General features: G+C 45.4%; 1 protein-coding gene across 2 annotated transcripts; it reads right to left on the minus strand.

Annotated features, from left to right (window-relative positions):
• Positions 1-942: 942 nt before the first annotated feature.
• LOC309336525 (uncharacterized protein) lies at positions 943-11,736 on the minus strand. 2 transcript variants are annotated; one of them, XM_081852418.1, is made up of 8 exons: positions 11,278-11,736; positions 10,944-11,070; positions 9,955-10,037; positions 9,013-9,288; positions 7,983-8,070; positions 6,592-6,674; positions 5,842-5,968; positions 943-4,784 (listed from the first exon to the last, which is right to left on the minus strand). In XM_081852418.1, exons 1-8 carry the CDS (start codon positions 11,689-11,691, stop codon positions 2,827-2,829), a joined length of 3,156 nt encoding a protein of 1,051 aa, XP_081708544.1. In that variant the 5' UTR covers positions 11,692-11,736; the 3' UTR covers positions 943-2,826. The 2 variants fall into 2 exon arrangements, with proteins under 2 accessions (XP_081708544.1, XP_081708543.1); XM_081852417.1 differs by having other exon boundaries at positions 945-4,787.
• Between the last annotated feature and the right edge of the window lie 278 nt (positions 11,737-12,014).

A 12,014-nucleotide genomic window follows, 5' to 3' on the forward strand; every position in this document is an offset into this window, starting at 1 on the left:
AGCACCAACACTTGAATTGTGCTCGGAAACATACTGGGAGCCATTGTAGACCCTAAAGGCGGTGTCAGCGATTCTATGGCTGTGATTCATTGAAGGGTTTAGAGTAGACCTTTTGGGGCTCTTCCATCTCTACAATTTTAAGGTTCTCTCTTGTGGGATGGTGGGGGATTATCGCTACCAGTCCAAGCAGGACATCCACCCCAAGCGCTGGTCTAACACTTCAGCTGCCCCTCATTCAGATGCAACAGAGAGCTAAAGCTTGGTGTCACCTGCATATAGATAATAGCTCCAAGAGGCTTCTTATAGTTAGGGGACAGGATGGAGCCCTATGAGACACTCCCATGGCATTGACCAGAAAGGTGCCATGACCACTTTCTGGAAATAGCCAGAGATAGGAACAGATCAACAGTGCCCTAAAACCCCACCTCCCTGAGACACTCCAGAAGAACACTGGAATCAACTTTTGATAAATCTCAACAGGGGCAACCAAAGCAGTTTCTGTATCATGACTAGGTCTGAAGCCAAAGTGGAACAGATTCAAAAATTATGCCAAAAATCCGCCTCCATCTGCTGCCATTTTGTGACTGGTGGGCCTCAGTAATTTTCAGCCATCTCAAGTGGACCCTGGGAGTAGAAAGTTTGGGCACCTCTGCTGTGGACTTTTGCATTGGGTCTCTGGAGACCCGAGTTCGGATCCCAGCTCAGACATGAAGCTCACTAGGTGGACTTGGGCAATCACTCACTCACCCCCAGCCTAGTCTACCTCATGATTTTTGATTTTTATTGTTATTCATGTTTTTATACTGTATTTTATGCTGCTTTTATAATTAAGTGTTTTAAAGTGTTTGAAATTTGTTGTTAGCCACCCTGAGCCCGGTTTTTGAACCGGGAAGGGCAGGCTATAAATAATTTATTATTATAAGGTTGCTCTGCAGAAGAACCACAGAACCACCACTTGCCACCCTCTTCCAGAGCAATGGCAGGATACCGACATGATAAAATAAAGAGTCCTTGTCATTTTCAGGCAGCAGGTTCTAAGGTGACTCCCTGACTTCTCCAGTTAGGATGTTGGGGAAAGCGTTTGGATGTGCTGGGCACGAGGCCTTGGAGATGCTACCAGTCAAAGCAGGCAATACTGGCTTAGATATTGGGTGATTTGGGGCAACTACCCAAAGGATCCTCTGGTCCCATACCTGGCAACTTCATTTTGCTGATGTGGGCACTGCTGAGAGTACCACAAGCACCAGACTGGACTGGACACCTTCATCTGCCCCAGCTACAACAAAACATGTCTCTTCTGCATCAAGCTCTACAGCCACAGCAAGCGCTGCAGCCTTCCGCCAGCTTGACTTCATCCCAAAAGGCGCACTCCTCCATTGTTTCCTGAGACAGACGCATGCCAGCACTGTGGCTTTGGAAATCCAATGCCCTTGTTCATTCCCTTACTGAAGGGCTGGATAACCTCCAGTCTACAATTTGTATATTTTGTATTTTATCTGTACCGTTTTGAAACGCCTCAAAACTGTGAACTGATTTGTAAAATGCTTCAACTAATTATTTTATTTATTTATTAAATACACAACAACAACAACAACAACAAAAACAACCACCACCACCACCACCACCACCCCTGATACATTTAAAAGGCCATAGAATAGATTGTTTAATCAGCCACAGGACTGGTTGAACAGGAATGTTTTTGCTTGGCGCCTAAGGATATTTAACGAAGGTGCCAGGCGGGCCTCCTCGGGGAGAGCATTCCACAAACAGGGAACCACTGGAGAAAAGACCTACTATCATGATGCCACTATCCAGACCTCTAGCAGAGAGGGTGTATGAAGAAGGGCCTCAGACGATGACCATAGGGTTCAGGCTGGCTCATAGACGGAGAAATGGTCCTTGGGGTTATTACAACCTTGAGCCATTTAAGGCTCTGTAAGTCATAACCAGCACTTTGAATTGGGCCTCAGATGATGATCGCAGGGCCTGGTTTGGCTTATACGGAGACTGCTTTGTAGAAACGCTGTCATTTGAGGTGGAGTATCTTCCATCAGCTTCAGTTGGTGGCCCAGCTGTTCCCCTATCTGGACAGGGATAGCCTAACACCTTTAGTCTAGGCTCTGATAACCTCAGGGTTAGATTACCGCAGTGTGTTATATATGGGGCTGCCTCTGAAGATGGTTTGGAAACTTGAGCTGGTACAGAATTGAGCGGCCAGGTTGCTCACCGGGGCAAGACAGTTTGAGCATATAATGTCAATCTTGGCTGCCAGTTAGTTTCTTGGCCCAATTCAAAGTGCTGGTTATGACTTATAAAGCCTTAAATAGGTCAGGACTGTAATACCCCAAGGACCACTTCTCCCTGTATGAACCAGCCTGAACCCTGCGATCATTGTCTGAGGCCCTTCTTTATGTGCCTCCTCCACAAGAGGTCTGGAGGGTGGGCTCTGACAGGTGGCAACATGAGACCAGGCCTTTTCAACAGTGGCTCCTCGTTTGTGGGATGCTCTCCCTAGAGAGGCTTTGTAGAATTGACTTTGTTTTTACAAGTTTGTAACATAATACTACTGCTATTGCCGATAAATGGATTTATATCTCAGGCCATTCTATCAGGATTCTCACATTCTACAACGGATCCAGTCTTCCAATCTGTATTTATCCCCAAATGGCCCTCAGGACTCTGCCCCATCCCCCACCAACTCAACTCCAATCTGAAATAGGACAGAATCGCATTCCATATTCTGATCATTTCTCTAGCTCCCCTTCTGAGTGAATTCTTTGAAAAGCAGTCTCTTATTACTAAAGCATTTTGTACACTCCCGAAAATTTATGGTTTCTCTCCTGCGTGGATTTTTTTATGAGAAACGAGACTTATCTTCCGCGTGAAGCTCTTTCCACATACCAAACACTTAAATGGTTTCTCCCCGGTGTGAATTCTCTGATGAGCAGCAAGTGATTCCTTCCGACAAAAGTTCTTCCCACAGTCCATGCATTTATGCGGTTTCTCTCCTGTGTGAATTCTTTGATGAGCAGTGAGCTGTGTCTTCTGACAGAAACTCTTTCCACACTCCAAGCATTTGTATGGTTTCTTTCCTGTATGGATTCTCTGATGATTAACAAGGGCAGAACTGTGGCGAAAGCTTTTTCCACACTCCACGCATTTATGTGGCTTCTCCCCTGTGTGGATCCTTTGATGAATACTGAGGCCTCTGTTTCTCTTAAAGGCCATTCCACACTCCAAACATTTAAATGGTTTCTCCCATGTATGAATTATTTGATGAGTGGTGAGGTTTGTGCCTGTACTAAAGGTCTTTCCACATTCTAAGCACTTAAAGGGTTTCTCCCCCGTGTGAATTCTTTGATGATTACTGAGATTTATCTTCTGACAGAAGCACTTTCCGCATTCCAAGCATTTAAATGGTTTCTCCCCTGTATGGATCCTTTGATGGGTTACAAGGTCAGAATTTTGACAAAAGATCTTTCCACACTCCAAGCATTTATGTGGTGCATCCTTTCTGTGAATTCTTTCATGATAAGTAAGATGCATTTTCCAATAGAAGCTCTTTCCACATTCCAAACATTTGTATGGTTTCTCCCCTGTGTGAGTTATTTGATGATGTGTTAGGCTTCTGTTTCTACTAAAGGTCTTTCCACATTCCAGACATTTGTATGGTTTCTCCCCTGTGTGAGTTCTCTGATGAGTGGTGAGGTGTGTCCTTCGACAGAAGCTCTTTCCACATTCTGAACATTTATATGGTTTCTCCCCTGTGTGAGTTCTGCGGTGGGAAGCAAGATTTGTCTTCTGAGAAAAGCTCTTTCCACACTCCAAGCATTTAAATGGTTTCTCCCCTGTATGGATCCTTTGATGGGTAACAAGGAGAGAATTCTGAGAAAAGTTCTTTCCGCACTCCAAGCATTTATGCGGTGTTTTCCTTGTGTGGATCCTTTGATGATAAGTGAGATGGATCTTCCAACAAAAGCTCTTTCCACATTGCAAGCATTTAAATGGCTTCTCCCCTGTGTGAATTCTTTGATGAGTAGTGAGATGTGTCTTCCGGAAGAAGTGCTTTTCACATTCCGAACATTGGTATGGTTTCTCCCCCAGGTGAATTCTGTGATGGTTAGTGAGATTCCTCTTCTGAGAGAAGCTCTTTCCACACTCCAGGCATTTGTATGTTTCCCCCCTTGCGTGAATTATTAGATGAGTAGTGAGGCTTCCGCTTCTGTTAAAGGTCTTTCCACATTCCAAGCACCTATACAGCTTCTCTCCTGTGTGAATTCTCTGATGAGCAGTGAGATGTGTCCTCCGACGAAAGGCCTTTCCACATTCCAAGCAATTAAATGGTTTTTCTCCCGTGTGAATTCTGTGGTGTGCTGTCAGATTTCTCTTCTGAGAGAAGCTCTTTCCACACTCCAAGCATTTATGGGGTCTCTCCCCTGTGTGGACCCTTTGATGAATACCAAGGCTTGTGCTTGTATTCAAGCCCTTTGCGCATTCTAAGCTTTTGTGTGGTTTCTCCCTTGTGTGGATTTTGTAGTGAGTTTTAAGTTTAGATTTAGAATGGAAACTTCTCCAACATACAAAACATGTAATTGTTTCTCTTCTGTTTTGCGTTTTTTCTTGGACTGGGATGTCATTGGAGTCAGTGCCCTGAGAAGCAGGGGAATGATTCCTCCTCTTCTGTCCTTCTGTTTTCCTTCTCAGCTGCTCCCTCTTCATACATGTGTCTCTTTCTGCAAACACCCCATGTAGTTCTCCCTGATTCTCAGTTTTCCATTCATAACCTGCTTCAAAGAAGAAACGGAACTCTTAAGACAATGGAACCTCAAATCTTGACAACCACACACAATTCTTTTGATAATGGAAGAATGCAAAAATGGAAAAGTCTTAGCTGGGAGGTAAATCTTCCCATCTGCTCATCTGCCTCTATTAATACCTTGACTGACACCCAGTGTCCTATGTATTATTGGATTAGATACATGAAAGACTCAAATTCAGATCCCAGCTCAGATATGAAGTTCACTGAATTGTACTCAGCAATCATCCTCTCTAAGTAGCTCAACTCAAACTGCCAAACAACCCCATGCATTCTCTTCTGAACCCCTTGGAGCAAAGTGGGATAAAAATGAGGAGAGGCCCTGTGATTCAGAGCAATGCATTCAGAAGTACCCGCAACCTGCATTCCCACCCTGCCTTCAGAGGGTGCGTAACCCCATCAAGAGCAGGCTGTCTCCCACCCATCCAGTCTAGGGAACCTCTCCCAGTAAGAGTGCCTCAGTCTTATCTGGATTGAGCTCCATCTTATCGGTTCTCATCCAGTTCATTAGCGAGGCAAGACCACGGCCCAGCACAAGACACCCACTGCCTCATCTGCAGGTGTAAAGGGGCAGCAGGAATGTGTGTCATGAGCACATTGTGGACAATGAACTCCGAAACCCCTGATAAGCACACTCAGAGGTTTCATGTGGATGTTAAACAGCATGGGGGATAAAATAGAACCCCCCATGGAAGACTCCAGGGGACCAAAGAGAAATCCCCTGGCATCACCCTCTAGAAATGACTATCCAAGTAGACCTGGAATCACTGCAAAGCTGAGCAACCCACTCTGACAACCACTCTAGAAGGATACCATGGTTGATGGTATCAGAGGCTGCTGAGAGATGGAAGAGAATTAATGAGGAAACATTCCCTCTGTCTCTCTCCAGATGTAAATCATCACCAAAGCTGGGCCATAGCTGGGCCTAAACCCTGACTGAAATGGATCTAGTAAAGTTATTTAAGTTACTTATATAATATAGTCTAAATCATATAATCATCAACTAAACAAACTGGGAGCCTTACTGAGAGAGACTACCATCCCACAATTCTCTTCCATGACTTCGTTATGCAGTGCCCTCTGGTCAGGATCCAGCAGAGCCCATTCCTCCTCTGTGAAATACACCGCCACCTCCTCAAAGGACACCGGACCCTGAAGAAGAAGAAGAAGAAGAAGAAGAAGAAGAAGAAGAAGAAGAAGAATCGGAGGAGGAGTTGGAGTTTGGACTTGATACCCCGCCTTTCACTCCCCTTAAGGAGTCTCAAAGCGGCTAACAATCTCCTTTCCCTTCCTCCCCCACAACAAACACTCTGTGAGGTGAGTGGGGCTGAGAGAATTCAGAGAAGTGTGACTAGCTCAAGGTCACCCGGCAGCTGCATGTGGAGGAGCGAGGAAGCGAACCCAGTTCACCAGATTACGAGTCCACTGCTCTTAACCACTACACCAGGATGGTTAGAAAATTCAGTGCTTAGACTGCATGCAAATTACATGCTCCCATGCTGAATGTGGAGGAACGGGGAAGCGAACCAGGTTCACCAGATTACAAGTCTACCGCTCTTAACCACTACACCACACTGGCTCTCCTCTCTGAAAGAAAAGGAAATGGTTGCCTCTTTATAGAGAACGTAAAAGATTATTGACCACCAAACTCCAGAAGACTCCTGAGGATTCTCCTGCAGAGCAACGAGGTTTGTTGAGGCCCAGGGAAATGAGCAGAAGACAGAGGTGCCCAAGTGGCACGCAGCTTCTGTTCCCCTAGAGATGAGTTCCCCTACCTGATCTGGGTTCACAACAGCCGTTTCCCATCTGTTGCCAAGAGGAGATGGCCAAGCAGGTCTTGCCAGCGCCATTTCATCACCTGCGAGAGATGAAGTTGGTAGGTAGTTTGCCTCCCACATTAAGCAATGCATATCCAAGTACATGTTGGAATGACAAAACGTTTCAACCACTGTGTATATTTTGGATGTTAAGAGTATAAGAAAGGGCTCTTGTTAAGAACTTGAGAAGAGCCTGCTGGATCAGGCCAATGGCCCATCTAGTCCAGCTTCCTGTTCTTACAGTGGCCAACCAGATGCCTTGGGAAACCCCCAAGAGTATCTGAGCACAAAGAGCAGCTCTTCCCTCTTTGGCTTCCAGCAACAAGTGTTGAAAAGGATACTGCCTCTGGCATGAAGACAGAGCATAGCCATCACAGCTAGCAGCCATGAGAGCCTTATCATCCATGAATTTGTCTTATCTTCTTCGAAGTTGACCCGGAAACTACATTTCATCCAGAATGCGGCAGCTAGACTGGTGACTGGGAGTGGCTGCCGAGACAATATAACATCGGTCCTGAAAGACCTATATTGGCTTCCAGTATGTTTCCGAGCACAATTCAAAGTGTTGGTGCTGACCTTTCAAGCCCTAAACGGCCTCGGTTCAGTATACCTGAAGGAGCATCTCCACCTCCATCGTTCTACCCGGACACTGAGGTCCAGCTCCGAGGGCCTTCTGGCGGTTCCCTCACTGCAAGAAGTGAAGTTACAGGGAACCAGGCAGAGGGCCTTCTCGGTGGTGGCCCTGTAGAACGCCCTCCCATCAGATGTCAAGGAAAGAAACATCTGAAGGCAGCCCTGTTTAGGGAAGTTTTTAATGTTTGATGTTTTATCGTTTTATAAATATTCTGTTTCCCAGAGTGGCTGGGGAAAGCCAGCCAGATGGGAGGGTATAAATAATAAATTATTATTATTATATCCCAAGTCAGTGGCCCTCACTGATGCCATCCATCATTTAACCAAATGCTGCATGCTGTACTTTTAAATAACCTTTCCTGAATATTCCAACATTCTGTTTTATTGGATGTCTGTAGGTTCTAGTGTTAGGAGAGAAAAACCTGTTTCCGTTTTCTCCATGCCATCTCTGCACACATTGTATATTTCAGTTGTGTGCAAACACTTGTGTTCCTAACTTGGGCACTTGGCCTGATACCCAAGGACTGATTTAAGTTCTCAAGTAATTAAAATACATCTATCTTTTGAAGTTTGAAAAATGCTGGAGACAACAGTCTTCCCATGATTAAACAACGCTGGGGGAAAGTGTTGCCCCCTCAAAGATTTAAGGGAGTACAAAAGGATCCCATGAATTTCTTACATAATCAATATAGGGAGATCAATTTAATAATATTTACCCAATGAGATGGGATGTCCATCACTCTCCTGATTGTTACCACTTTGCAGAGGACTTTCTCTGGTCGCTTCTGCAGACAAACTCCTTATCTGAAATAAAAGAGGGTGAAATTCAAAGTAACACTAAGGTGTTTGTTCCATCAGTGCAAACATTTCCGCTTGCCTGATGGAATGATCTCCCCTTTAGAGACAGGACAAACGTTTAATGGTAAACAAAGGGTTGGGCCAAGAATTCATTTCATCAGATATTTGGGGGGAAAGGAGTGGAATTTTTGTATATTAACCAGAAATTGGAACCTAAGCAAAGATTAAAGGATGAGGAGGGGAGAATAATAGCAGTGGAAATTAACTGGGAAGGGGAACGTTTCTTAATCATAGGAATATAATAATAATAATAATAATTTATTATTTGTACCCCGCCCATCTGGCTGGGTTTCCCCAGCCACTCTGGGCGGCTTCCATAAAAACCAGAAATACACTAATACACTATGCACCCAATGAAAGAAAATAGGATTTTTTAAAAAAACACTAGAGGAATATACATTTGAACAAAATGATGGCAAAATAATATTAATGGGAGATCTAAATTGAGTAACATTGTTGACAGGAAAATACGTAAAACTGAAACAAAGGAAGGGAAATTACCCAATTCTGTTTTTGATATAAAAAACATGGATCTACTAGATCTATGGAGACTTAAACATCTGATGGAACGTCAATTTACTTATTAATCCTTTGTGAAAAATTCCGCAAGCAGAACAGATGCCGTATGGGCATCTAAAGAATTAGGGCAACGGGTAAAAAAAAAAGAGTAAGAGATATTACCAAGGATATTACCAATCTGGCCCAGTGAGTATTTCAAAGACAGCAAATGTGCAGCAGAATTAGGAAAGGCATGATAGAGGGGAAAGGCCTTAGTGAGTTTGGGACATTCCTTTGTGGGTGATACAGTATCCAGAAAAAGTGTGGCTAATTTAGAGTGAAACCCCCAGCCCTCAGATTAAGAGCCCTTTAGATGAAACTCTCTCTCACCTGCTGTTTCCTGTCCTCTGCCCGGCTCAGGACGAAACCTTCTGCCAGGGCCACCGCTTGGGAAGTGGTCTCTGCTCCACATTCCCTTACCCAGCTCTCTATCTCCGGAGGGAGGACAGCCAGGAGCTGCTTCAGGATCACCAGGTCCAGGATCTGAGTCTTGGTGTGACCCTCTGGCTTCAGCCACTGACGGCAGAGATGGTGGAGTCGGCTGCAAACTTCATGGGGGCCCTTTTTGGCGAAATACACAGCAACATCCTCAAAAGACGCTCGACCCTGAAAGGGAGGGAGGTAGTTGGCTCTTTTATGCAGCTCATAATGATTTTGTCCTACTAGAATCCAAAAGACTACACAAGGGAAATGTTGACTTGCGCTCTTAAGTGGCCTCTGCAGCCCCTCCAGCGGGCAGCTTTGGCAGATGCAAAGAAAATGAGATTCATTTGTTCAGATCCAAGAAGGTGATCAGTCGACAAAGCCTTCATGTGCCCCCTCCTTGAGAGATCCGGAAAGTGGCAACATGAGAACAAGGCCTTCTCTGTAGTGGCTCCCTGTCTATGGAATGCTCTCCCCAGGGAGGCCCGCCTGGTGCCTTCATTATACACCTTTAGGTGCCAGGCAAAAAAGTTCCTTTTTAACTAGGCCTTTGGTTGATCCAATTTACATCCTATGCCCTTTAAAAATGTGGTTTTTTTTGGGGGGGGGCTATTGGGTTGCTTTTACTTTTAGTAGGTATTTTGTGATTTTATAACTTGATTTTATTTTGTGAACCACCCTGACCCCCTTGGGTATAGGAAGGTATAAAATAAGAAGAAGAAGAAGAAGAAGAAGAAGAAGAAGAAGAAGAAGAGGAAGAAGAAGAAGAAGAAGAAGAAGAAGAAGAAGAAGAAGAAGAAGAAGAAGAAGAAGAAGAAGATTATACTTTTCCTCCTTCTTGCCCCTTACCTGATCTGGTTGCACAGCACCTGCTTCCCCTTCACCACAAAGAGGAGACAGCCAAGAAGCTCTTGCCGGTTTCATTTCATCACCTGCGAGAGACAAAATGGTGGGAAGCCAATAGCAACTGCTTGTCCTACAGAAGGTCACATCTCCAAGTACAAGTTGACATTAGAAAATGGCGCATCTATTGTAGATATTCTGAATGCTCCTAACCAGATAGAGGTTAAGTGGCACGTTTTACATACATGCTGACATTTCCAAAATGTCATCTCCTCCATTGGACTAAGTCATACCTTGGTTCCTGAACGGCTTAGCTGCCGAACAAATCAGCTCCCGAATGCCGCAAACCCGGTAGGAAGTGTTGGCAAACGTTTTTCGGAAGCCAAACGTCTGACGCGGTTTGTGCTTGAGTGCAGGAAGCTCCTGCAGGTCCTGCAGCCAATCAGAAGTCGCGCCTAGGTTTTCGAATGGTTTCGGGAATCGAACGGACTCCCAGAACAGATTAAGTTCGAGAACCAAGGTACCACTGTACAGTCATACCTCTTGTTTCAGGTTGCGTCCCGTGGCAACCCAGATGTACCAGAAAGGGTTACTTCCGGGTTTTGCCGCTCGTGCATGCGCAGACACGCAAAATGACATCACGCGCATGAGCAGAAGTGGCAAATCGCGACCTGTGCACGTGCAGATGCGCAGACGCGCAGACGCGGGTTGTGTTCCTTTCACGTTGCAAACAGGGCTCTGGAATGGATCCCGTTCGCAACCAGAGGTACCACTGTATTTGGCATGCTTCCATACATTGTGCGTTTCATTTGTGGGAAACTGCAATTCTCCCTATTTGGGTTCTCAGCCAGAAACCCAAGCACTCATGTAAGTGCTCAAGTATTGAAAACAGGTTCATTTTTTAACAGATTCATAAGGCTATGAAAAGGGGGCCTCCCTCTGAAAGATTCATGAGAACATAAAAGCGTCCCGTGGGAGATGCAGTTAATTCTTACTGAATGAGGCTGCAACTCCCCAGCTCCCCTGAACATTCCTCTTTTGAAGGAAACACTGCTTGGCATCTGACGAAGCTCTCTCTGCTGCAGGGAGGTCAGTTGTTGGTTCGGCAAACAAACCTTTTACCTGAAACGAGGAGGAGATTGAAGTCAGTCAATGAGGTGAAGGATTAGAAAAGACACAATAGAGGCAAAAGGCCTTGGGGAATCTGGGGCCTGGTGCTGTGGGTTATTTCTATTTTTTTAAAAAAAGGTTCAATTACAGGCTGTTTTAAGATTTCCCCCCTTCCGTTTTTGACCCCCCTGGAAGTACGAGGATGAAACTCTCTCTCACCTGCGGCTCTTCCTGCTTCTTTTCCTCTGCTTGACTCAGGAGGAAACCTTCGGCCAGGGCCACCGCCTGGGAACTGGTCTCCACTCCGTATTCCCTCACCCAGTTCTCCATCTCCGGGGGGAGGACAGCCAGGAATTGCTCCAGGACCACCAGATCCAACAGCTCATTCTTTGTGTGTTGCTCTGGTTTCAGCCATTCGCAGCAAAGACGGTGGAGTCGGCTGCAAATCTCTCGGGGGCCCTTGGCTTCTGTGTGGTTGAAATGCCCAAAGGGGAGCTGTAAATATGAGCTGAGGGTATCCTCCTCTTCCAGAATCTTCTGCATTGTTCTTTCCCAGAAGTCCCCACTGCTCCCAACCTGGATTGTATATGGGCCTCTACCGTCTTCAAGAATGACAGAGTTTTCCTCTTCCATCTTGTTTCATCTGTGTTCCAAGGAAGACTCTCCAGTTGACCCTGACAAACTGGAACGTGTCCAGAGGAGGGCAACCAAAATGGCCAAAGGCCTGGAAACGATGCCTTATGAGGAACGGCTAAGGGAGCTGGGCATGTTTAGCCTGGAGAAGAGGAGGTTAAGGGGTGATATGATAGCCATGTTCAAATATATAAAAGGATGTCACATAGAGGAGGGAGAAAGGTTGTTTTCTGCTGCTCCAGAGAAGCGGACACGGAGCAATGGATCCAAACTACAAGAAAGAAGATTCCACCTAAACATTAGGAAGAACTTCCTGACAGTAA

This window comes from Podarcis erhardii (genome assembly GCF_964252035.2).
Source record: "Podarcis erhardii genome assembly, chromosome: 2".
In the NCBI taxonomy this organism is placed as follows: domain Eukaryota; kingdom Metazoa; phylum Chordata; class Lepidosauria; order Squamata; family Lacertidae; genus Podarcis; species Podarcis erhardii.